The sequence below is a fragment of the Heteronotia binoei genome, chromosome 3 (genome assembly GCF_032191835.1).
Source record: "Heteronotia binoei isolate CCM8104 ecotype False Entrance Well chromosome 3, APGP_CSIRO_Hbin_v1, whole genome shotgun sequence".
Lineage (NCBI taxonomy): Eukaryota > Metazoa > Chordata > Lepidosauria > Squamata > Gekkonidae > Heteronotia > Heteronotia binoei.
In genome coordinates this window covers 193228399-193252312 of record NC_083225.1, presented here as the reverse complement: position 1 = coordinate 193252312, position 23914 = coordinate 193228399, and the positions used below count along the sequence as shown (strand labels likewise).

The 23914-nt window shown below is 51.0% G+C and overlaps 1 protein-coding gene across 1 annotated transcript in view; it reads left to right on the top strand.

Moving 5' to 3' along the window:
• Nucleotides 1–13940, top strand: part of LOC132569170 (solute carrier organic anion transporter family member 2B1-like) — a 171745-nt gene extending 157805 nt beyond the window's left edge. The window contains 2 exon segments of the mRNA XM_060235358.1: nt 6987–7107; nt 13501–13940. Of these exon segments, the coding sequence (XP_060091341.1) occupies nt 6987–7107; nt 13501–13690 (311 nt within the window). The 3' untranslated portion in view covers nt 13691–13940.
• Nucleotides 13941–23914: the final 9974 nt, after the last annotated feature.

The window sequence follows — 23914 nt, the reverse complement described above, 5'->3', positions numbered from 1 at the left end:
TGGGGTCAGGGCGATTAGGCTGCGCAGGGACGAGGGGGGGGCCAAATTCAGTTTCCCCACCCTGCTGGCCCTGAGGCCACGTTGGGCTGGCGACCTGGTCCCTGGTGCCAAAAAGGTTGGGGACCCCTGCTCTATGGGAATCGGTCTCCACAGGGAAGAATGGGGTGCCCAGCAGACATTCCCCCCCCCGCCCGCTTTCTGATGACCCCGAAGCGGGGGGAGGGCCTCCAAACCAGGGGATCCCCTGCCCCCAACTGGGGAGTTAGGCAAACCGGAAACCACAGTGTACAGATTGATAAAAAAAACACTGTAAATTACACACTTCAAGTAAATGCTTTGCATTCTTTACTCATGCATCACTTATTAGAGCCAGTTTGGTGTCGTGCTTAAGTGTGCAGACTCTTATCTGGGAGAACCAGGTTTGACTCCCCATTCCTCCACTTGCAGCTGCTGGAATGGCCTTGGGTCAGCCAGAGCTCTCTTATCTGGGAGAACCGGGTTTGATTCTCCACTCCTCCACTTGCACCTGCTGGAATGGCCTTGGGTCAGCCAGAGCTCTCTTATCTGGGAGAACCGGGTTTGATTCCCCACTCCTCCACTTGCACCTGCTGGAATGGCATTGGGTCAGCCAGAGCTCTCTTATCTGGGAGAACCGGGTTTCATTCCCCATTCCTCCACTTGCAGCTGCTGGAATGGCCTTGGGTCAGCCGCAGCTCTCTCAGAGCTGTTCTTGAAAGGCCAGCTTCTGTCAGAGCTCTCTCAGCCCCACCCACCTCACAGGGTGTCTGTTGCGAGGGAGGAAGATAACGGAGATTGTGAGGCACTCTGAGATTCGGAGTGGAGGGCGGGATATAAATCCAATTTCTTCTTCTTCTGGCTAGTATCAAACGCTCTTAACCCGATACTGAAATTTAAAGAGTCCACTGTCCTCAAACAAAGGCTCTATTGCAGAGATGGCCAAGGGGAGCTCTCCAGATGTTTCTTGCCTACAACTCCCATCAGCCCCAGCCATTGGCCATGCATCTGGAGAGTCACTGCCCCCCACCCCTGTGTAACTTAGACCATGAAGTGGCCAAAGGGAGCTATCCAGATGTTTTTTGCCTACCATCAGACCCATCCAGCATAGCCAATAGTTGGGGCTGATGGAAGTTGTAGGCAAAAAACATCTGGAGAGCTACCGTTGGCCACCCCTGCTCTATTGCAAATAGGATCCAAACTGGATGCTGCAAACAATCCTGAGGTAGCAGCACTCTATTCAACAGTCCTCTATTCAACTTGCTTAGTATTTATTAGGCTGAGAGAACTATTCGTGCAAACTAATAAATACTAGGCCAGTTGATGTGAGCAGTTTCCTTAAGCACGGGTTCCTGATTCAAGAATACGTGGCCAGTGGAAGTGGCAAATGAAACAAGAATTAAACCTGGGCCTCAAGTAGCCGCACCTGTTGAATAGAGGACTGCTATCTCATGATTGATTCAACGATATACAGTACTATAATATTACAAGTACCATCTGCGTACAGCAGGATTCGGTACCTATTGTTTGCAGCATCCACTCTGGATCCTTATTTGCAATAGAGCCTTTGTTTGAGGACTGTGGGCTCTTTTAAGTTTCAGTATTGGGTTAAGAAGCATTTGATGCTAGCCATAATAAGCGCTGCACAAGCAAAGAACGTTAAGCATTTACTTGAAGTGTGTAATTTGCATGGTGTTTTGTGGCTTTCTTACCCAACTGGGGAGTGGCAGTATGCTCCAAAAACTATGCTCATTCGACACATATCTTTCTTGTGCTGGCAGGGCAAGAGAGACACACGTGGACATTATTGGGACTGTCTCTTTAAACAGCGTCTACGGGCAGATAAGCATAGTTTTTGGAGAGAACTCTTGTATGTATGCATGTTTTGAATGTTCTTGGCAAAGTTTTGTAAGCGGTTGGCTATGTATGTTTAATGTATAATAAGACGGTTCCAGAATGGCAAGAATATAAATTTACAGTGCAAACCGTTGGCAGCTTTTTGCAAGTGTGTACTAACCTATCTGCTGCAGTTTTCTTGTGTGTTGTAACAATCCCCGGGTCGGGATAGGGGATCCCCAGGTTTGGAGGCGCTCCCCCCGCTTCAGGGTCATCAGAATGCGGGGGGATGGGAGGGAAATGTCTGCTGGGAACTCCATTATTCCCTAGAGAGATCAATTCCCATAGGGTAGAAACAAAAATTGATCTGTGTGTATCTGGGGCTTGGGGGGGCTGTTTCTTGAGACAGAAGCACCAAATTTTTGGCATGGCATCTGGTGCCTCTCCTCAAAACACTCACCAAGTTTCAAGAAGATTGGAACAGGGGGTCCAATTCTACGAGCCTCCAAAGAAGGTGCCCCTATCTTTCGTTCTTTCCAATGGAGGGAAGACATTTAAAAGGTGTGCCATACGTTAGGTTTGATGACCAGAACTCTGTTTGGAGTTCAGTTATGTTCGTCACAACCTTAAAAGAAGAAGAAGAAGATATTGGATTTATATCCCGCCCTCCACTCCGAAGAGTCTCAGAGCGGCTCACAATCTCCTTTCCCTTCCTCCCCCACAACAGACACCCTGTGAGGTAGATGAAGATTTTGGATTTATATCCCGCCCTCCACTCCGAAAAGTCTCAGAGCGGCTCACAATCTCCTTTCCCTTCCTCCCCCACAACAGACACCCTGTGAGGTAGATGAAGATATTGGATTTATATCCCGCTCTCCACTCCGAAGAGTCTCAGAGCGGCTCACAATCTCCTTTCCCTTCCTCCCCCACAACAGACACCTTGGGAGATGGGTGAGGCTGAGAGGGCTCTCACAGCAGCTGCCATAAGAACATAAGAGAAGCCATGTTGGATCAGGCCAACGGCCCATCAAGTCCAACACTCCATGTCACACAGTGGCAAAAAAATTTATATACACACATACACTGTGGCTAATAGCCACTGATGGACCTGTGCTCCATATTTTTATCTAAACCCCTCTTGAAGGTGGCTATACTTGTGCCGCCACCACCTCCTGTGGCAGTGAATTCCACATGTTAATCACCCTTTGGGTGAAGAAGTACTTCCTTTTATCCGTTTTAACCTTTCTGCTCAGCAATTTCATCGAATGCCCACGAGTTCTTGTATTGTGAGAAAGGGAGAAAAGTACTTCTTTCTCTACTTTCTCCATCCCATGCATTATCTTGTAAACCTCTATCATGTCACCCCGCAGTCGACGTTTCTCCAAGCTAAAGAGTCCCAAGCGTTTCAACCTTTCTTCATAGGGAAAGTGCTCCAGCCCTTTAATCATTCTAGTTGCCCTTCTCTGGACTTTCTCCAATGCTATAATATCTTTTTTGAGGTGCGGCGACCAGAACTGCACACAGTACTCCAAATGAGACCGCACCATCGATTTATACAGGGGCATTCTCTGTCTTCTTCGTGCTTGGGGGGCACAGTGAGAGGGTTTTTAGTGTCCTGGCCCCACTGATGGACCTCCTGATGGCACCTGGCCCTTTCAAGGACAACCTCTGCCAGAGCTATGGCTGACCCAAGGCCATGCCAGCAGGTGCAAGTGGAGGAGTGGGGAATCAAACCCGGTTTTCCCAGATAAGAGTCCGCACACTTAACCACTACACCATACTGGCTCTCTCTCTCAACCTTGCCCCTGGCTCCACCCCCAAAGTCCTCAGATATTTCTTGAATTGGATTAGGCAACCCTGGATACAACATGTTAGTAACGAACAACCAGTATGATGTACAATTTCAGTAAATACTTATAACTGACATTAAAAGTGTCAGTATTTCATTCCAGAACATACAAAAAGTCTGCAAAGTTCATATCCTACTCATATTCATTCATGCAGTTCCAAAGTCTCGTATCTATTAGACATGTCCCAACAAGTTCTGAAGTATTTAAAGTGTTCGTATCAGTCATATCAAGATTAGACCACAGCCAGCTTCTCACTGGGGAAAAGTGCTTGTTGATTGGACCCCATAAGAACACAAGAGAAGCCATGTTGGATCAGACCAAATGGCCCATCCACTTTGTGTCACATAAGAAAAGCCCTGTTGGATCAGGCCAGTGGCCCATCCAGTCCAACACTCTGTGTCACACAGGGGCAAAAAACCCCCAACCAGGTGCCATAAGTTCACCAGTGGGGCCAGGACACTAGAAGCCCTCCCATTGTTGCCACCCTCCAAGTACCAAGAATACAGAGCATCACTTGCCCCAGACACAAGAACATAAGAGAAACCATGTTGGATCAGGCCAGTGGCCCATCCTGTCCAACACTCTGTGTCACATAAGAGAAGCCCTGTTGGATCAGGCCAATGGCCACTCCAGTCCAACATTCTGTGTCACACAGTGGCCAAAAAAACCCAGGTGCCATCAGGAGGTCCATCAGTGGGGCCAGGACACTAAAAACCCTCTCACTGTGCCCCCCAAGCACGAAGAAGACAGAGAATCACTGTTCCAGACATGAGAACATAAGAGAAGCCGTGTTGGATCAGGCCAGTGGCCCATCCAGTCCAACACTCTGTGTCACATAAGAACATAAGAGAAGCCCTGTTGGATCAGGCCAGTGGCCCATCCAGTCCAACACTCTGTGTCACATAAGAACATCAGAGAAGCCCTGTTGGATCAGGCCAATGGCCCCTCCAGTCCAACACTCTGTGTCACATAAGAACATAAGAGAAGCCCTGTTGGATCAGCCCAATGGCCCCTCCAGTCCAACACTCTGTGTCACATAAGAACATAAGAGAAGCCCTGTTGGATCAGGCCAATGGCCCCTCCAGGCCAACACTCTGTGTCACATAAGAACATAAGAGAAGCCCTGTTGGATCAGGCCAATGGCCCATCTAGTCCAACACTCCGTGTCACACAGGGGCCAAAAAAGCCAGGCGCCATCAGGAGGTCCACCAGTGGGACCAGGACATTAGAAGCCCTCTCACTGTGCCCCCCCCCAAGCACCAAAATGATAGCCAGTTTGGTGTAGTGGTTAAGGGTGCAGGCTCTTATCTGGGAGAACCGGGTTTGATTCCCCATTCCTCCACTCGCAGCTGCTGGAATGGTCTTGGGTCAGCCATAGCTCTGGCAGAGGTTGTCCTTAAAAGGACAGGTTCTGTCAGAGCTCTCTCAGCCCCACTTACCTCACAGGGTGTCTGTTGTGGGAGGGGGGAGGGAGGTAAAGGAAATTGTGACCATTCTGAGACTCTGAGATTCAGAGTATAGGGTGGGATAAAAATTCAATATCATCTTCTTCAAGAATATAGAGCATTACTGCCTCAGACAGTTCCAACAATACACTGTGGCTGATAGCCACTGATGGACCTCAGCTCCAGATGTTGATCCAATCCCCTCTTGAAGGTGGCTATGCTTGTAGCCGCCACCATCTCCTGGTGGTTATCATGGTGAAGAAGGACTTCTTTTTATCCGTTCTAACTCGACTGCTCAGCAATTTCATTGAGTGCCCACCAGTTTTTGTATTGTGAGAAAGGGAGGAAAGTATGGAGAGCCAGTTTGGTGTAGCGGTTAAGTGTGCGGACTCTTATCTGGGAGAACCGGGTTTGATTCCCCACTCCTCCACTTACACCTGCTGGAATGGCCTTGGGTCAGCCATAGCTCTGGTAGAGGTTGTCCTTGAAAGGGCAGCTGCTGTGAGAGCCCTCTCCAGTCCCACCCACCTCACAGGGTGTCTGTTGAGGGGGGGAAGGTAAAGGAGATTGTGAGCCGCTCTGAGACTCTTCGGAGTGGAGGGTGGGATATAAATCCAATATCTTCATCTACCTCACAGGGTGTCCGTTGTGGGGCGGAAGGTAAAGGAGATTGTGAGCCGCTCTGAGACTCTTCGGAGTGGAGGGCGGGATATAAATCCAATGTCTTCATCTACCTCACAGAGTGTCTGTTGTGGGGGAGGAAGGTAAAGGAGATTGTGAGCCGCTCTGAGACTCTTCGGAGTGGAGGGCAGGATATAAATCCAATATCTTCATCTACCTCACAGGGTGTCTGTTGTGGGGGAGGAAGAGAAAGGAGATTGTGAGCCGCTCTGAGACTCTTCGGAGTGGAGGGTGGGATACAAATCCAATATCTTCATCTACCTCACAGGGTGTCCGTTGTGGGGCGGAAGGTAAAGGAGATTGTGAGCCACTCTGAGACTCTTCGGAGTGGAGGGCGGGATATAAATCCAATACCTTCATCTACCTCACAGGGTGTCTGTTGTGGGGGGGAAGGGAAAGGAGATTGTGAGCCGCTCTGAGACTCTTCGGAGTGGAGGGCGGGATATAAATCCAATATCTTCATCTACCTCACAGGGTGTCCGTTGTGGGGCGGAAGGTAAAGGAGATTGTGAGCCGCTCTGAGACTCTTTGGAGTGGAGGGCGGGATATAAATCCAATGTCTTCATCTACCTCACAGGGTGTCTGTTGTGGGGGAGGAAGGTAAAGGAGATTGTGAGCCGCTCTGAGACTCTTCGGAGTGGAGGGCGGGATATAAATCCAATATCTTCATCTACCTCACAGGGTGTCTGTTGTGGGGGAGGAAGGGAAAGGAGATTGTGAGCCGCTCTGAGACTCTTCGGAGTGGAGGGCGGGATATAAATCCAATATCTTCATCTACCTCACAGGGTGTCTGTTGTGGGGGGGAGGAAGGTAAAGGAGATTGTGAGCCGCTCTGAGACTCTTTGGAGTGGAGGGCAGGATATAAATCCAATATCTTCATCTACCTCACAGGGTGTCTGTTGTGGGGGAGGAAGGGAAAGGAGATTGTGAGCCGCTCTGAGACTCTTCGGAGTGGAGGGCGGGATATAAATCCAATATCTTCATCTACCTCACAGGGTGTCTGTTGTGGGGGGGAGGAAGGTAAAGGAGATTGTGAGCCGCTCTGAGACTCTTTGGAGTGGAGGGCGGGATATAAATCCAATATCTTCTTCTTTCTCTGCCTTCTCTATTGCCTTCTTGTCTGCATTGTATTGAAAAGGGCCCTGGGTTTGTTTTCCAGCCTGGCTGCCGGCCCCGGTGCTCTACGGCACCATCATTGACTCCACCTGCCTCCTGTGGGAGCAGAAATGCCAGCGGAAAGCAGCCTGCAGGTACTACAACAACACTACCCTCCGGCACAGGTACGACTAACCCTCGGTGTCAGGTCTACAACCAGGGGTCGTTTTGTAGAAAAATAAGGTGGTGGAGCTCATTAGTGTAACTCATTAGCATATGCTGCCCCCCCGCAGCCAAAAGCAACCCGATGCAAGAAAGAAGAGCCCCGGGCAAGCGAGGCCTTCTCGGGCTGACTAGAGATCCAGCCAGCCCAAGCAGGCCTCGCTCACCTGAAGCTCTCCTTGGCCGCCCACCCCTCCCAGTCAAAAGGCCAGCAAGCCACCCGCCGCCCAAAATCACATCAGAAGTGGAGAAAGGGTGGCGCGTGCTTCTCCAGGGGTGAATGAGGGCTGCTGGGGGCGTGGCAAAGCCCCTGGTGGATGGCTGGCTGCCCGCTCTCCTAATCCGGGGATTGTTATGCACCTGCACCTCCTATTCAATGGATAAGGTAGGTGGGGAGGGAGAGGGGGAACCCTCAGAAAGGTTCAGGAGCTGTGCTCCTGTGAGCTCCTGCTGAATCAGGCCTGCCAACACAAGGGAGGGACGGTGGCTCAGTGGTAGAGCATCTGCTTGGGAAGCAGAAGGTCCCAGGTTCAATCCCTGGCATCTCCAAAAAAGGGTCCAGGCAAATAGGTGTGAAGAACCTCAGCTTGAGACCCTGGAGAGCCGCTGCCAGTCTGAGAAGACAATACTGACTTTGATGGACCAAGGGTCTGATTTAGTATAGGGCAGCTTCATATGTTCATATGTTCATAACCACCTTCAATAACGATGACTCTCCATTTCTTTAGGATTAGCATTTATTGTAAGACGGGATAGTACTACTGGCAAAGCCAGTGACGAAATTAAGGCCGAAGGTCAATGAGTGCACATATATAATGCAGTTAGCCTTTACAATGCGCTTCTCAAGTTTATACATTTTAAATTGGGCTTTTACTGTTTTTACTGTTGACTGTTTTTATGACGTCACCCGCCCTGAGTCCGTTCTATGGGAAGGGCGGGCTAAAAATAGAAATCAATCAATCAATACGTTGTTACAACGCAGCCATTTCCACACAGTAAATTCGTCAGCACAACATTCTAACACGGGGGTGGCCAAACTTGCTTAATGTCTAGAGCCACGTAGAATAGATGCAGTACTACAGTCATAAGCTCTGCTCTGAGTTCGATCCCCGGTGGAAGCTGGGTTTTCAGGTGGACGCTCCAGGTTGACTCAGCCTTCCATACTTCTGAGGTTGGTAAAATGAGTCCCCAGCTTGCTGGGAGGAAAGTGTAGATGACTGGGGAAGGCAAGGGCAAACCACCCCGTAAAAAGTCTGCCGTGAAAACGTTGCGAAAGCAACGTCACCCCAGAGTCGAAAACGACTGGTGCTTGCACTGGGGATATTTCCTTTTCCTACTGAGTAAGAACATAAGAGAAGCCATGTTGGATCAGGCCAGTGGCCCATCCAGTCCAACACTCTGTGTCACACAGTGGCCAAAATTTTATATATATATATATATATATATATATATATATATACACACACACACACAGACACACACACTGTGGCTAATAGCCACTGATGGACCTCTGCTCCATATTTTTATCTAACCCCCTCTTGAAGGTGGCCATGCTTGTGGCCGCCACCACCTCCTGTGGCAGTGAATTCCGCATGTTAATCACCCTTTGGTGAAGAAGTACTTCCTTTTATCCGTTTTAACCTGTCTGCTCAGCAATTTCATCAAATTCCCACGAGTTCTTGTATTGTGAGAAAGGGAGAAAAGTACCTCTTTACTTTCTCCATCCCATGCATTATCTTGTAAACCTCTATCATGTCACCCCGCAGTCGACGTTTCTCCAAGCTAAAGAGTCCCAAGCGTTTCAACCTTTCTTCATAGGGAAAGTGTTCCAGCCCTTTAATCATTCTAGTTGCCCTTTTCTGGACTTTCTCCAATGTTATAATATCCTTTTTGAGGTGCGGCGACCAGAACTGCACACAGTACTCCAAATGAGACCACACCGTCGATTTATACAGGGGCATTATGATACTGGCTGATTTGTTTTCAATTCCCTTCCTAATAATTCCCAGCATGGCGTTGGCCTTTTTTATTGCAAACGCACACTGTCTTGACATTTTCAGTGAGTTATCTACCACGATCCCAAGATCTCTCTCTTGATCAGTCTCTGCCAGTTCACACCCCATCAACTTGTATTTGTAGCTGGGATTCTTGGCCCCAATGTGCATTCCTTTGCACTTGGCCACACTGAACTGCATCTGCCACGTTGACGCCCACTCACCCAGCCTCAACAGATCCCTTCGGAGTTCCTCACAATCCTCTCTGGTTCTCACCACCCTGAACAATTTAGTGCCATCCGCAAACTTGGCCACTTCACTGCTCACTCCCAACTCTAAATCATTTATCCTCATTGTTTGCAGCAATTTCCATTGGGCACATTTTACAGGAATATAATAGTAGGATGGTAATAATAAGGTGAGGAGCCCCGTGGCACAGAGTGGTAAAGCTGCAGTACTGCAGTCGGAGCCCTTTACTCATGACCTGAGTTCGATCCCAGCGGAAGCTTTCCCCCCACCAAGCTGGGGACTCCTTTGACCGACCTCGGAAGGATGGAAGGCTGAGTCAACCTCGAGCCGGCTACCTGAACCCAGCTTCCACCGGGATCGAACTCAGGTCGTGAGCAGAGCTTATGACTGTAGTACAGAGTACCACTCTGCGCCACAGGGCTCACTTAAATTTGCATTTTATAATTGTTATTCACACGCTCATGCACTCAACAATACAAAGTTACATTTCCAGAGCCTTTATTCAGTGTCTAGAATGCAAAAAAGTCCATGCAGAAGCAGTTTCAAAACTCTGGTCAATTTCCAGTAGTGTTCCTCTGAGCTGTTGGCTTCAGATAAGTGATGACACGTCTCCCGGGTTTAAACTGAACGTGTTTCAAGAGGCTGTTCTTCAAATCATCATTAAATTTGGAACCGCTGCTCAAAATACAACTAGACTGCCTGTATCACTGGCTGGACTTGTGCCTTTGTGAAACTGTATTTTGAGCAGCGGTTCCAAATTTAATGATGGTGATTTGGTGAAGGGAGAGCCTATTGAAACAAGTCCAGTTTAAACCCAGGAGACGTGTCACCTATCAAAAGCCAAGAGCTCAGAGGAACACTTGGGGAGGGATAGTGGCTTAGTGGTAGAGCATCTGCTTGGGAAGCAGAAGGTCCCAGGTTCAAGCCCCGGCATCTCCAACTAAAAAGGGTCCAGGCAAGTAGGCATGAATAACCTCAGCTGGAGACCCTGGAGAGCCATGAATGGGGCTGTGGCTCAGTGGTAGAGCATCTGCTTGGTAAGCAGAAGGTCCCAGGTTCAAGCCCCGGCATCTCCAACTAAAATGGGTCCAGGCAAGTAGGCATGAAAAACCTCAGCTGGAGATCCTGGAGAGCCATGAATGGGGCTGTGGCTCAGTGGTAGAGCATCTGCTTGGTAAGCAGAAGGTCCCAGGTTCAAGCCCCGGCATCTCCAACTAAAAAGGGTCCAGGCAAGTAGGCATGAATAACCTCAGCTGGAGACCCTGGAGAGCCATGAATGGGGCTGTGGCTCAGTGGTAGAGCATCTGCTTGGTAAGCAGAAGGTCCCAGGTTCAAGCCCCGGCATCTCCAACTAAAATGGGTCCAGGCAAGTAGGCATGAAAAACCTCAGCTGGAGATCCTGGAGAGCCATGAATGGGGCTGTGGCTCAGTGGTAGAGCATCTGCTTGGTAAGCAGAAGGTCCCAGGTTCAAGCCCCGGCATCTCCAACTAAAAAGGGTCCAGGCAAGTAGGCATGAATAACCTCAGCTGGAGACCCTGGAGAGCCATGAATGGGGCTGTGGCTTAGTGGTAGAGCATCTGCTTGGTAAGCAGAAGGTCCCAGGTTCAAGCCCCGGCATCTCCAACTAAAAAGGGTCCAGGCAAGTAGGCATGAATAACCTCAGCTGGAGACCCTGGAGAGCCATGAATGGGGCTGTGGCTCAGTGGTAGAGCATCTGCTGGGTAAGCAGAAGGTCCCAGGTTCAATCCCTGGCATCTCCCAACTAAAAAGGGTCCAGTCAAATAGGCGTGAAGAACCTCAGCTGGAGACCCTGGAGAGCCATGAATGGGGCTATGGCTCAGTGGTAGAGCATCTGCTGGGTAAACAGAAGGTCCCAGGTTCAATCCCCGGCATCTCCAACTAAAAATGGTCCAGGAAAACAGGCATGAAAAAACTCAGCTGAAGACCCTGGAGAGCCATGAATGGGGCTGTGACTCAGTGGTAGAGCATCTGCTTGGTAAGCAGAAGGTCCCAGGTTCAATCCCCAGCATCTCCCAACTAAAAGGGTCCAGGCAAGTAGGCGTGAAAAACCTCAGCTGGAGACCCTGGAGAGCCATTAATGAGGCTATGACTCAGTGGTAGAGCATCTGCTTGGTAAGCAGAAGGTCCCAGGTTCAATCCCCGGCATCTCCAACTACAAAGGGTCCAGGCAAGTAGGCATGAAAAACCTCAGCTGGAGACCCTGGAGAGCCATTAATGGGGCTATGACTCAGTGGTAGAGCATCTGCTGGGTAAGCAGAAGGTTCCAGGTTCAATCCCTGGCATCTCCCAACTAAAAAGGGTCCAGTCAAATAGGCGTGAAGAACCTCAGCTGGAGACCCTGGAGAGCCATGAATGGGGCTATGGCTCAGTGGTAGAGCATCTGCTGGGTAAACAGAAGGTCCCAGGTTCAATCCCCGGCATCTCCAACTAAAAGGGTCCAGGCAAGTAGGCGTGAAAAACCTCAGCTTGAGACCCTGGAGAGCTGCTGCCAGTCTGAGTAGACAATACTGACTTTGATGGACTGAGGGTCTGATTCAGTATAAGGTAGTTTCATAGGTTCACTTCTGGAAATTGACCAGTTTTGGAAACTGATTAAGAGACTTCTACATGGACTTCTTTTTTGCATTCTAGACACAAATTATGGCTCTGGAAATGTAACTTTGTATGGTTAGAGGTTCGGGCCCTTTTGGATTTGTTGCCATTCCAGAGGGCCTGTAAGTCGGAGCTGTTCCGCCAGGCCTTTGGTTGAAGCGGGCAGGTTTCCTTATCTTGCTATACCATCTAACTGGCCTTCCAGCACAGACTGCCATCTGGACTGGAGGAAAATCAGGCCAATATAGTTGGCATCTTTGGACGCCAAGCTGTGAATTTAAGTGTCCACACTATCCACGCTGCCAAGTTAAATCCGAGCTACCGGTTGAACCGTTTTAACTTCTTGATATGTCCTAATTTGTTTGATTGTTTTACTGTTTATTTATTGATTGTTGTAGTGCGGCTGTTGGTTTTAATTGCTTGACGTGTTGGAATCTGCCCTGAGTCCATTCTGGGAAAGGGCGGAATATAAATTCACAGAAAGAAATAAAATAAAATAAATAAATGAGTGTGTGAATAACAATTATAACATGCTGATTTAAGTAAGGTACGGCGTTGTTTATTTTGCTGTTGCTCAACCTATGCACTATAGCTTCATGTTTTGCTAAGTACCCACCTGGAGGTTGGCAACCCTAAAAATCACATCCCCTTTTGAGCTTCACCCCCGAATTAGCAAGAATTTCCCAACTTTGAGTCCACAACCCTACACTGTCCTCAGGTTATTTTGTTTGGTAGATGCTTCCTTAAGCAGCCCTATATCCAGTGCTGGATTCAACTGTCAAGCATATTATTTCTAATTACTGTTTTATAGGTGCTCAGTAGACAGGCCAGAGGTAAAGCAGAGCCTCACCTTTGCCTTTTCCCCTTTCTCCTTCTAACCCCACCCCCCCTCATCCTTCCAATGGATGAATAATAAATCCATCTAGCCCCAGGATGCTTAGAGTAACCTTGCATTAACGGTGTAAAATGCCTCTCCCCCAGATTCACACAGCCAGGTCTTATCAGCTCTCAGAGAATGTGTGAGAAAGGGAGATGTTTCTTCTAGCTAACATTCCTTAGTCATAAAAGAGATACTAGTGAGTAGCCTTTGAACCCGCAACGCAATTTGCATCTTTATGTTATTCTTTTGAAGTTATCTGTAACCCAGCCTTTTGACATTTGCCTATAAGATACTATTCAATACTATGTATGCCGTTACTTCCAAGAAGTCCGTCCTTGGAGCAAGCTATGGAGTTTTACAATAAAGCAACTTTTGATAAAAAAACAAACGATTGATTATTGTGAAATATCGATGCTTGATAGGAGGCCCCTAGGCAGTAAAAATTTCAGGGCCCCCATCGCAAGTTATCGGAGTCGGAGCGCCTGGAAGGGCTGCAAGCAGGGGGGAGGGAATCGGATGGGGGGGGGAGCTGGCCCAGGGCCCCTTCTTGACATAATTGTTAATATGGCCCTGCCTGAATCCTGCCCTGACGTGCTCCCTTCTTTTTCTGGGCCTGCAGCTTCATCGGCATTCAACTCGGGTTCGAAGTCTGCTGTTTTCTCTGCTTGGTGGTCGTCTACTTCCTGTACCGGAAGGAGAACAAGTCCCAGGAAGAGCCGAAGGAAGAAACCCACCTGGACGAAGTACCAGAGCAAAGGCCAGAAGCGCCGCAAGCCCAAGAAACAGAAACGAGAGAAGCAACCGGCTGATTCACACAGTGGGATTCCCGGTTTCGCTGAGCAGAGGGGCTGCGCTCTGTCTGCGTGTGATCCTTGAACTGCACAAGGAAGGGAAGCGGCGAACGCTGAGGGGCAGATGCCTCTTTCCTCTGCCCATCACTGCACTGGCGCTTTCCCTTCTTTTTTTTTCTTTTGTACGCACGCTCGGGAGTTAGTTACCCAGCTGCAGCTGGCGGAAAGCTTGGTAAAACTGTGATAAGTCAATAAATACTCCATCTACCGGTCATATATCCCCAAGTCTTTTGCTAGTCATGAAGTATCTCCTTGGACAGCCCAGGCTAGACTGATCCTGTCAGATCTCGGAAGCTAAGGAAGGTCTTGGGATGGGAGCCCCGTGGCGCAGAGTGTTAAAGCTGCAGTACTGCAGTCCTAAGCTCTGCTCACGACCTAAGTTCGATCCCCGGCGGAAGCTGGGTTTTCAGGTAGCCGGCTCGAGGTTGACTCAGCCTTCCATCTTTCCAAGGTCAGTCAAATGAGTCCCCAGCTTGCTGGGTGGAAAGTGTAGATGACTGGGGAAGGCAATGGCAAAACCACCCCGTAAAAAGTCTGTCATGAAAATGTTGTGAAAGCAACGTCACCTCAGAGTCGGAAACGACTGGTGCTTGCACAGGGGACCTTTCCTTTCCTATCTACACTGAAGGAGCCCAGTGGCGCAGAGTGGTAAAGCTGCAGTACTGCAGTCCTAAGCTCTTCTCACGACCTGAGATCAATCCCCGGCAGAAGCTGGGTTTTCAGGTAGCCGGCTTGAGGTTGACTCAGCCTTCCATCCTTCCGAGGTCGGTCAAACGTGTCCCCAGCTTGCTGGGGGGAAAGCGTAGATGAGTGGGGAAGGCAAGGGCAAACCACCCCGTAAAAAGTCTGTCATGGGAACGTTGTGAAAGCAACGTCACCCCAGAGTCGGAAACGACGGGTGCTTGCATAGGGGACCTTTCCTTTTCCTTCCCTTTGGATGGGAGGCCACCAAGGAAGTCCAAGATAGCAACGCAGAGGCAGGCGACAGCAGACTATTTCTGCTCCGACCTGAATGGCCCAGGCTAGCCCAATCGGGTCAGCTCTTGGAAGCTGAGCAGAGACAACCCAGCTTGGTTTTTCGATGGGGGGCTTCCCAGGGAAGTCCAGTGTCTCTGCAAGGAGGCAGGCAGCGGTAAACCACCTCCGTGTACCTTTCGCCCTGACCTGCATGGTCCAGGCTAGCCCAGCCTCGTCAGATCCCAGAATCTAAGCTCAGTCGGCCCTCAATAGTCCTTGGGTGGGCAACCACCACGGCAGGGTCACTATGCAGAGTCAGGCAACAGCAAACCACCTCTGCATGTCTTTGGCCCTGACCTGGGTAGAGTCCAGGGTAGCTGGATCTTGGGAGCTGAGGTTTGACCCTGGTTAGTCCTTGGGGGGGAGACCCCCCAAGGCAGCCCAGGGTCATAATCAGGCCTCGGATTCTGTGGGAGCTCACAGGAGCACAGCTCCTGAACCTGTCTAAGAGTTCCACCTCCTCCCTCTGAGAGACCCACCTCCTCCTTCTGAGAGTCCCACCTCCTCCTTCTGAGAGTCCCACCTCCTCCTTCTGAGAGTCCCGCCTCCTCCTTCTGAGAGACCCACCTCCTCCTTCTGAGAGTCCCTCCTCCTCCTTCTGAGAGTCCCACCTCCTCCTTCTGAGAGTCCCGCCTCCTCCTTCTGAGAGACCCACCTCCTCCTTCTGAGAGTCCCTCCTCCTCCTTCTGAGAGTCCCACCTCCAACTTCTGGGAGTCCCACCTCCTTCTGAGAGCCCGCCTCCTCCTTCTGAGAGTTCCACCTCCTCCTCCTGAGAGTCCCTCCTCCTCTTTCTGAGAGTCCTGCCTCCTCCTTCTGAGAGTTCCACCTCTTCCTTCTGAGAGTCCCACCTCCCCCTTCTGAGAGTCCCACCTCCCCTTTCTGAGAGTTCCACCTCCCCCTCCTGAGAGTCCCACCCCACCTTCTGAGAGTTCCACCTCCTCCTTCTGAGAGTCCCACCTCCCCCTTCTGAGAGTTCCACCTCCCCTTTCTGAGAGTTCCACCTCCCCCTCCTGAGAGTCCCACCCCACCTTCTGAGAGTTCCTCCTCCTCCTTCTGAGAGACCCACCTCCTCCTTCTGAGAGTCCCACCTCCTCCTTCTGAGAGTCCCACCTCCTCCTTCTGAGAGTCCCGCCTCCTCCTTCTGAGAGACCCACCTCCTCCTTCTGAGAGTCCCTCCTCCTCCTTCTGAGAGTTCCACCTCCTCCTTCTGAGAGTCCCACCTCCAACTTCTGAGAGTCCCACCTCCTTCTGAGAGCCCGCCTCCTCCTTCTGAGAGTTCCTCCTCCTCCTCCTGAGAGTCCCTCCTCCTCTTTCTGAGAGTCCTGCCTCCTCCTTCTGAGAGTTCCACCTCTTCCTTCTGAGAGTCCCACCTCCCCCTTCTGAGAGTCCCACCTCCCCTTTCTGAGAGTTCCACCTCCCCCTCCTGAGAGTCCCACCCCACCTTCTGAGAGTTCCACCTCCTCCTTCTGAGAGTCCCACCTCCCCCTTCTGAGAGTTCCACCTCCTCCTTCTGAGAGTCCCATCTCCCCCTTCTTAGAGTCCGACCTAACCTTTCTGAGTTCCACCTCCTCCTTCTGAGAGTCCCACCTCTCCCTTCTGAGAGTCCCACCTCCCCTTTCTGAGAGTTCCGCCTCCTCCTTCTGAGAGTTCCACCTCCCCTCCTGAGAGTTTCATCTCCTTGTCCATGGAATAGCAGGTGCAGCTGCATAACAATCCCTGGATGAGCACCACCACCTATTTTTCTGCAAAATGATCTAACCCTGGTCATTATGCAGAGTCAGGCAACAGCAAACCACCTCTGTATGTCTTTGGCCCTGACATGGGTAGAGTCCAGGGTAGCTGGATCTTGGGAGCTGAGGTTTGACCCTGGTTAGTCCTTGGGTGGGAGACCCCCCAAGGCAGCCCAGGGTCATAATCAGGCCTCGGATTCTGTGGGAGCTCACAGGAGCACAGCTCCTGAACCTTTCTGAGAGTTCCACCTCCTCCTTCTGAGAGTCCCACCTCCTCCCTCCTCCTTCTGAGAGTCCCACCTCCTCCTTCTGAGAGTCCCTCCTCCTCCTTCTGAGAGTCCCACCTCCTCCTTCTGAGAGTCCCGCCTCCTCCTTCTGAGAGTTCCACCTCCCCTTCTGAGAGCCCCACCTCCCCTTTCTGAGAGTTCCACCTCCCCCTCCTGAGAGTCCCACCCCCTTCTGAGAGTTCCACCTCCTCCTTCTGAGAGTCCCACCTCCCCTTCTGAGAGTCCCTCCTCCTTCTGAGAGTCCCTCCTCCTCCTTCTGAGAGTCCCACCTCCCCCTCCTGAGAGTCCCACCCCACCTTCTGAGAGTTCCACCTCCTCCTTCTGAGAGTCCCACCTCCCCCTTCTGAGAGTTCCACCTCCTCCTTCTGAGAGTCCCATCTCCCCCTTCTTAGAGTCCGACCTAACCTTTCTGAGTTTCACCTCCTCCTTCTGAGAGTCCCACCTCCCCCTCCTGAGAGTCCCACCGCCTTCTGAGAGTTCCACCTCCTCCTTCTGAGAGTCCCACCTCCCCTTCTGAGAGTCCCTCCTCCTTCTGAGAGTCCTTCCTCCTCCTTCTGAGAGTCCCACCTCCTCCTTCTGAGAGTCCCGCCTCCTCCTTCTGAGAGTTCCACCTCCCCTTCTGAGAGCCCCACCTCCCCTTTCTGAGAGTTCCACCTCCCCCTCCTGAGAGTCCCACCCCCTTCTGAGAGTTCCACCTCCTCCTTCTGAGAGTCCCACCTCCCCTTCTGAGAGTCCCTCCTCCTCCTTCTGAGAGTCCCACCTCCTCCTTCTGAGAGTCCCACCTCCTCCTTCTGAGAGTCCCTCCTCCTCCTTCTGAGAGTCCCACCTCCCCTTCTGAGAGTCCCACCTCCTCCTTCTAAGAGTCCCACCTCCTCCTTCTGAGAGTCCCACCTCCTCCTTCTTAGAGTCCCTCCTCCTCCTTCTGAGAGTCCCACCTCCTCCTTCTGAGAGTCCCTCCTCCTCCTTCTGAGAGTCCCTCCTCCTCCTTCTGAGAGTCCCACCTCCTCCTTCTGAGAGTTCCACCTCCCCCTTCTGAGTTCCACCTCCCCCTTCTGAGAGTCCCACCTCCCCTTTCTGAGAGTTCCACCTCCCCCTCCTGAGAGTCCCACCCCCTTCTGAGAGTTCCTCCTCCTCCTTCTGAGAGTCCCACCTCCCCTTCTGAGAGTTCCACCTCCTCCTTCTGAGAGTCCCACCTCCCCCTCCTGAGAGTTCCATCTCCTTGTCCATGGAATAGCAGGTGCAGCTGCATAACAATCCCTGGATGAGCTCCACCACCTATTTTTCTGCAAAATGACCTAACCCTGGTCATTATGCAGAGTCAGGCAACAGCAAACCACCTCTGTATGTCTTTGGCCCTGACCTGGGTAGAGTCCAGGGTAGCTGGATCTTGGGAGCTGAGGTTTGACCCTGGTTAGTCCTTGGGTGGGAGACCCCCCAAGGAAGGGCGGGGTCTCTACACAGAGACAGGCAATGGCCAACCACCTCTGCTTCTCTCTTGCCACGACCAGGACGGGGGCCCAGCCCCACTCAGTCTCATCAGATACCAGAAGTGAAGCAGGAGAGACAGTGTGCAACTGCAATAGGAAAAGCCAACGCTATGATGATATTGGATTTATATCCCGCCCTATACTCTGAATCTCAGTCTCAGAGCGGCTCACAATCTCCTTTACCTTCTCCTCCCTCCCTCCCACACGCACACAAACAGACACCTTGTGAGGTGGGTGAGAGAGCTCTTACAACAGCTGCCCTTTCAAGGACAGCTCTGTGAGACCTCTGGCTGGCCCAAGGCCGTTCCAGCAGGTGCAAGTGGAGGAGTAGGAAATCAAACCCGGTTCTCCCAGATAAGAGTACGCACACTTCACCAGAACACCAAACTGGCTCCCCGGGCGGTCGTCGGCCTTCCAGATGGCCGGGAGCCGCCCTACCGAAAAGATACCACTTTTGCAGTGGTCCCTTTTTGAGCCGAGTGGATCGTCTTCCAGGATGGGTAAGTACAGGATCCGGACGGCCAGCAGATGTTGCTATCCGGAAGGGTTTTTTGAGTTGATCTCAGAGGCGTCTCCAAGTCGACCCAAAGTGCCGGTCTGTAATCACCCCACTTCTCCGCAGGCAGCCAGTTGGGTGACCTTGAGTCAGTCACATGTCGTTTCAGAGCTCTTCTCTCAAGGGCAGCTCTCTTAGAGCTCTCTCAGCACCAACTGCCTCATGTTGTGGGGAAGGGAAGGGAATGGAGATTATAAGCCACTGAGACTCCTTAGAAGGGTGGGGTACATAAGAACGTAAGAGAAGCCATGTTGGATCAGGCCAGTGGCCCCTCCCCTCCAGTCCAACACTCTGTGTCACATAAGAACATAAGAGAAGCCCTGTTGGATCAGGCCAGTGGCCCATCCAGTCCAACACTCTGTGTCACATAAGAACATAAGAGAAGCCCTGTTGGATCAGGCCAGTGGCCCCTCCAGTCCAACACTCTGTGTCACATAAGAACATAAGAGAAGCCATGCTGGATCAGGCCAGTGGCCCCTCCAGTCCAACACTCTGTCACATAAGAATATAAGAGAAGCCCTGTTGGATCAGGCCAATGGCCCATCCAGTCCAACACTCTGTGTCACATAAGAACATAAGAGAAGCCATGTTGGATCAGGCCAGTGGCCCCTCCAGTCCAACACTCTGTGTCACGTAAGAACATAAGAGAAGCCATGTTGGATCAGGCCAGTGGCCCCTCCAGTCCAACACTCTGTGTCACATAAGAACATAAGAGAAGCCATGTTGGATCAGGCCAGTGGCCCCTCCAGTCCAACACTCTGTCACATAAGAATATAAGAGAAGCCCTGTTGGATCAGGCCAATGGCCCATCCAGTCCAACATTCTGTGTCACGTAAGAACATAAGAGAAGCCATGTTGGATCAGGCCAGTGGCCCCTCCAGTCCAACACTCTGTGTCACATAAGAACATAAGAGAAGCCATGCTGGATCAGGCCAGTGGCCCCTCCAGTCCAACACTCTGTGTCACATAAGAACATAAGAGAAGCCATGCTGGATCAGGCCAGTGGCGCCTCCAGTCCAACACTCTGTCACATAAGAATATAAGAGAAGCCCTGTTGGATCAGGCCAATGGCCCATCCAGTCCAACACTCTGTGTCACGTAAGAACATAAGAGAAGCCATGCTGGATCAGGCCAATGGTCCATCCAGTCCAACACTCTGTGTCACATAAGAACATAAGAGAAGCCATGTTGGATCAGGCCAATGGCCCCTCCAGTCCAACACTCTATGTCACATAAGAACATAAGAGAAGCCATGTTGGATCAGGCCAGTGGCCCCTCCAGTCCAACACTCTGTGTCACATAAGAACATAAGAGAAGCCCTGTTAGATCAGGCCAGTGGCTCCTCCAGTCCAACACTCTGTGTCACATAAGAGAAGCCATGTTGGATCAGGCCAGTGGCCCATCCAGTCCAACACTCTGTGTCACATAAGAGAAGCCGTGTTGGATCAGGCCAGTGGCCCCTCCAGTCTAACACTCTGTGTCACATAAGAACATAAGAGAAGCCATGTTGGATCAGGCCATTGGCCCATCCAGTCCAACACTCTGTGTCACATAAGCACATAAGAGAAGCCATGTTGGATTAGGCCAGTGGCCCCTCCAGTCCAACACTCTGTGTCACATAAGAACATAAGAGAAGCCCTGTTGGATCAGGCCAGTGGCCCCTCCAGTCCAACACTCTGTGTCACATAAGAACATAAGAGAAGCCATGTTGGATCAGGCCAATGGCCCCTCCAGTCCAACACTTTGGCCGTTTTCCCACTCACGTTTTACTGGCGCCACGACCATCCTGACGCCGGCGAATCTGCCTGGATTTCGCATCAGAAGCTCCGGCGCTCCCAGAAGCGCCGGCTACTTCCGTCGCTAAGCCAGCGCAAACGGAAATAGCAAAGATGCAGGAAAACGTTTGCGCTGGCTTAGCGACGGAAAGCGCCGGCGCTTCTGGGAGCGCCGGTGCTTCTGTTGCGAAATCCAGGCAGATTCGCCGGCGTCAGGATGGTCGTGGCGCCAGTAAAACGTGAGTGGGAAAACGGCCTTTGTGTTACATAAGAACAGAAGAGAAGCCTTGTTGGATCAGGCCAGTGGCCCATCCAGTCCAACACTCTGTGTCACACAGTGGCAAAAAACAAAAAAATTATATACATATACACACTGTGGCTAATAGCCACTGATGGACCTCTGCTCTATATTTTTATCCAATCCCCTCTTGAAGCCGGCTATGCTTGTAGCCATCACCACCTCCTGTGGCAGTGAATTCCACATGTTAATCACCCTTTGGGTGAAGAAGGACTTCCTTCTATCCGTTTTAACCTGACTGCTCAGCAATTTCATCGAATGCTCACGAGTTCTTGTAGTGTGAGAAAGGGAGAAAAGGACTTCTTTCTCCACTTTCTCCATCCCATGCATTATCTTGTAAACCTCGATCATCACCCCGCAGGCGACGTTTCTCCAAGCTAAAAAGCCCCAAGCGTTTCAACCTTTCTTCATAAGGAAAGTGAAGGGAGGGGGGAAAGCAAGAGAAGCCAAAAGGAGCTGGAGAAAGAGGTTGAGCAGGGTTGCCAATCTCCAGGTGGGGTCTGGATCAATCTTCCCTCTAAGCTGTGGAGTCTTGTGAGCAAAAATTTTACTTTGTGAGCTAGTGGCATTAAAGTTGTGAGCTTCTGCATAAATCAGTTTGCTCCAGGGCCTTTTTTCCTGAACTAAGACAAAAATGTGCGAGCCAGAGGCTAAAAAAACAGTGCGCCAGCTCACACTAACTCAGCTGAGAGGGCACACTGGCCTGGATACCTCCCAGAATTCCAACTGATTCCCTGACTACAAAGATCAGTTCCCCTGGAGGAAACGGCCGCTTTGGCGGCTTTAATTCTATCGCATCGTAGGCTGCTGAGGTCTCTCTCTTCCTTCCCCTCTCCAAACTCAAGGAGCCTGGAAGACAAATGGAGTTTCAGACCTCTGCAGTATATAATTCTATAGAACAGGGGTGGCCAAACTTGCTTAATTTAAGAGCCACACAGAATAAACATCAGCTGTTTTGAGAGCTGCAAAAGGGAAGGAAGGAAGGAAGTTGGGGAGGAAGAAGAGATGGGAATAGGGTTGCCAGGTCCAATTCAAAAAATATCTGGGGACTTGGAGAGCCAGTTTGGTGTAGTGGTTAAGTGTGCAAACTCTTATCTGGGAGAATGGGGTTTGATTCCCCACTTCTCCACTTGCACCTGCTAGCATGGCCTTGGGTCTGCCATAGCTCTGGCAGAGGTTGTCCTTGAAAGGGCAGCTGCTGAGAGAGCCCTCTCAGCCCCACCCACCTCACAGGGTGTCTGTTGTGGGGGAGGAAGGGAAAGGAGATTGTGAGCTGCTCTGAGACTCTTTGGAGTGGTGGGCGGGATATAAATCCAATACCTTCATCTACCTCACAGGGTGTCTGTTGTGGGGGAGGAAGGTAAAGGAGATTGAGAGCTGCTCTGAGACTCTTTGGAGTGGTGGGCGGGATATAAATCCAATATCTTCATCTACCTCACAGGGTGTCTGTTGTGGGGGAGGAAGGGAAAGGAGATTGAGAGCCGCTCTGAGACTCTTCGGAGCGGAGGGCGGGATATAAATCCAATATCTTCATCTACCTCACAGGGTGTCTGTTGTGGGGGAGGAAGGAAAAGGAGATTGTGAGCTGCTCTGAGACTCTTCAGAGTGGAGGGCAGGATAGAAATCCAATATCTTCTTCTTCTTTGGGGGTGGAGCCAGGAAAAAGGTTGTGACCAGCATCATTGAACACCAAAGGAAGTTCTGGCCATCGCACTTAAATGGACCGCACACCTTTTACATCCCGTCCCTGGAAATAATGAAGGATTGGGGCACCTTCTTTTGGGACTCATAGAATTGGACCCCTCGGTCCAATCTTTTTGAAACTTGGAGGGTGTTTTGAGGAGATGTGTTGGATGCTGTGCTGCAAATTAGGTGCCTCTACCTCAAACAATACCGCCCCCCCCCCGAGCCCCAGATACCCACGGATCAATTCTCCGGTCTCCATAGGGAATAATGGAGTGCCCAGGAGACATTCCCCCCCCCACATACTTTCTGATGACCCTGAAGCAGGGGGAGGGCCTCCAAACCTGGGGATTGGCAGCCCCACTCAAAGATCCTGGAAGTCAATGGAGTTTCAGACCTCTGTAGCGTATAATTCTATAGTATAGAGCCTCTCTTCCAAAGCAGCCATTTTCTCAGAGGGATCTGATCTCCGTCGCTTGGAGGTCAATTGCAATCCTTGTAAATCTCCAGACGCTACCTGGAGGCCGGCGACGTTACCCATGCCTGCCACCGACTGCCACTTTTGACACCCGAACTTGAGGCCTCTGTGCTAGGGTTGCCAATCCCCAGGTGGGGGCAGGGGATCCCCCGGTTTGGAGGCCCTCCCCCCGCTTCAGGGTCATCAGAAAGCGGGGGGAGGGGAGGGGAAGGGAGGGAAATGTCTTCTGGGAACTCTATTATTCCCTATGGAGATTTATTCCCATAGAAAATCATGGAAAATTGATCCGCGGGTATCTGGGGCTCTGGGGGGGGATGTTTTTTGGGGTAGAAGCACCAAATTTTCAGTATAACATCTAGTGCCTCTCCCCAGAATACCCCCCAAGTTTCAAAAAGATTGGACCAGGGGGTCCAATTCTATGAGCCCCAAAAGAAGGTGCCCCTATCCTTCATTATTTCCTATGGAAGGAAGGAATTGAAAAGGTGTGCCGTCCCTTTAAATGTGACGGCCAGAACTCCCTTTGGAGTTCAATTATGCTTGTCACAGCCTTGATCTTGGCTCCACCCCTAATGTCTCCTGGCTCCACCCCCAAAGTCCCCAGATATTTCTTGAATTGGACTTGGCAAGCCTACTCTGTGCTCCAAGAGCCAAGGGGGGGGGGGGGCGTGGAAATGAAATCCAACCCATCTTTTTGTCCTTAGGTGGCCGATGAAAGGAGAAAGAGGACGCAAATGTCCATTCCTGCGGAATCTGCACAGATGCAAAGCAATTGCACTGCTTCATTACCCGGACCTTGGAGAGAAGTGTCCTATTTCATAATAGAGCAGGGCTCAGCAAATCCTAGAGTACAGGGAAGCGGGCCTGTGTCTC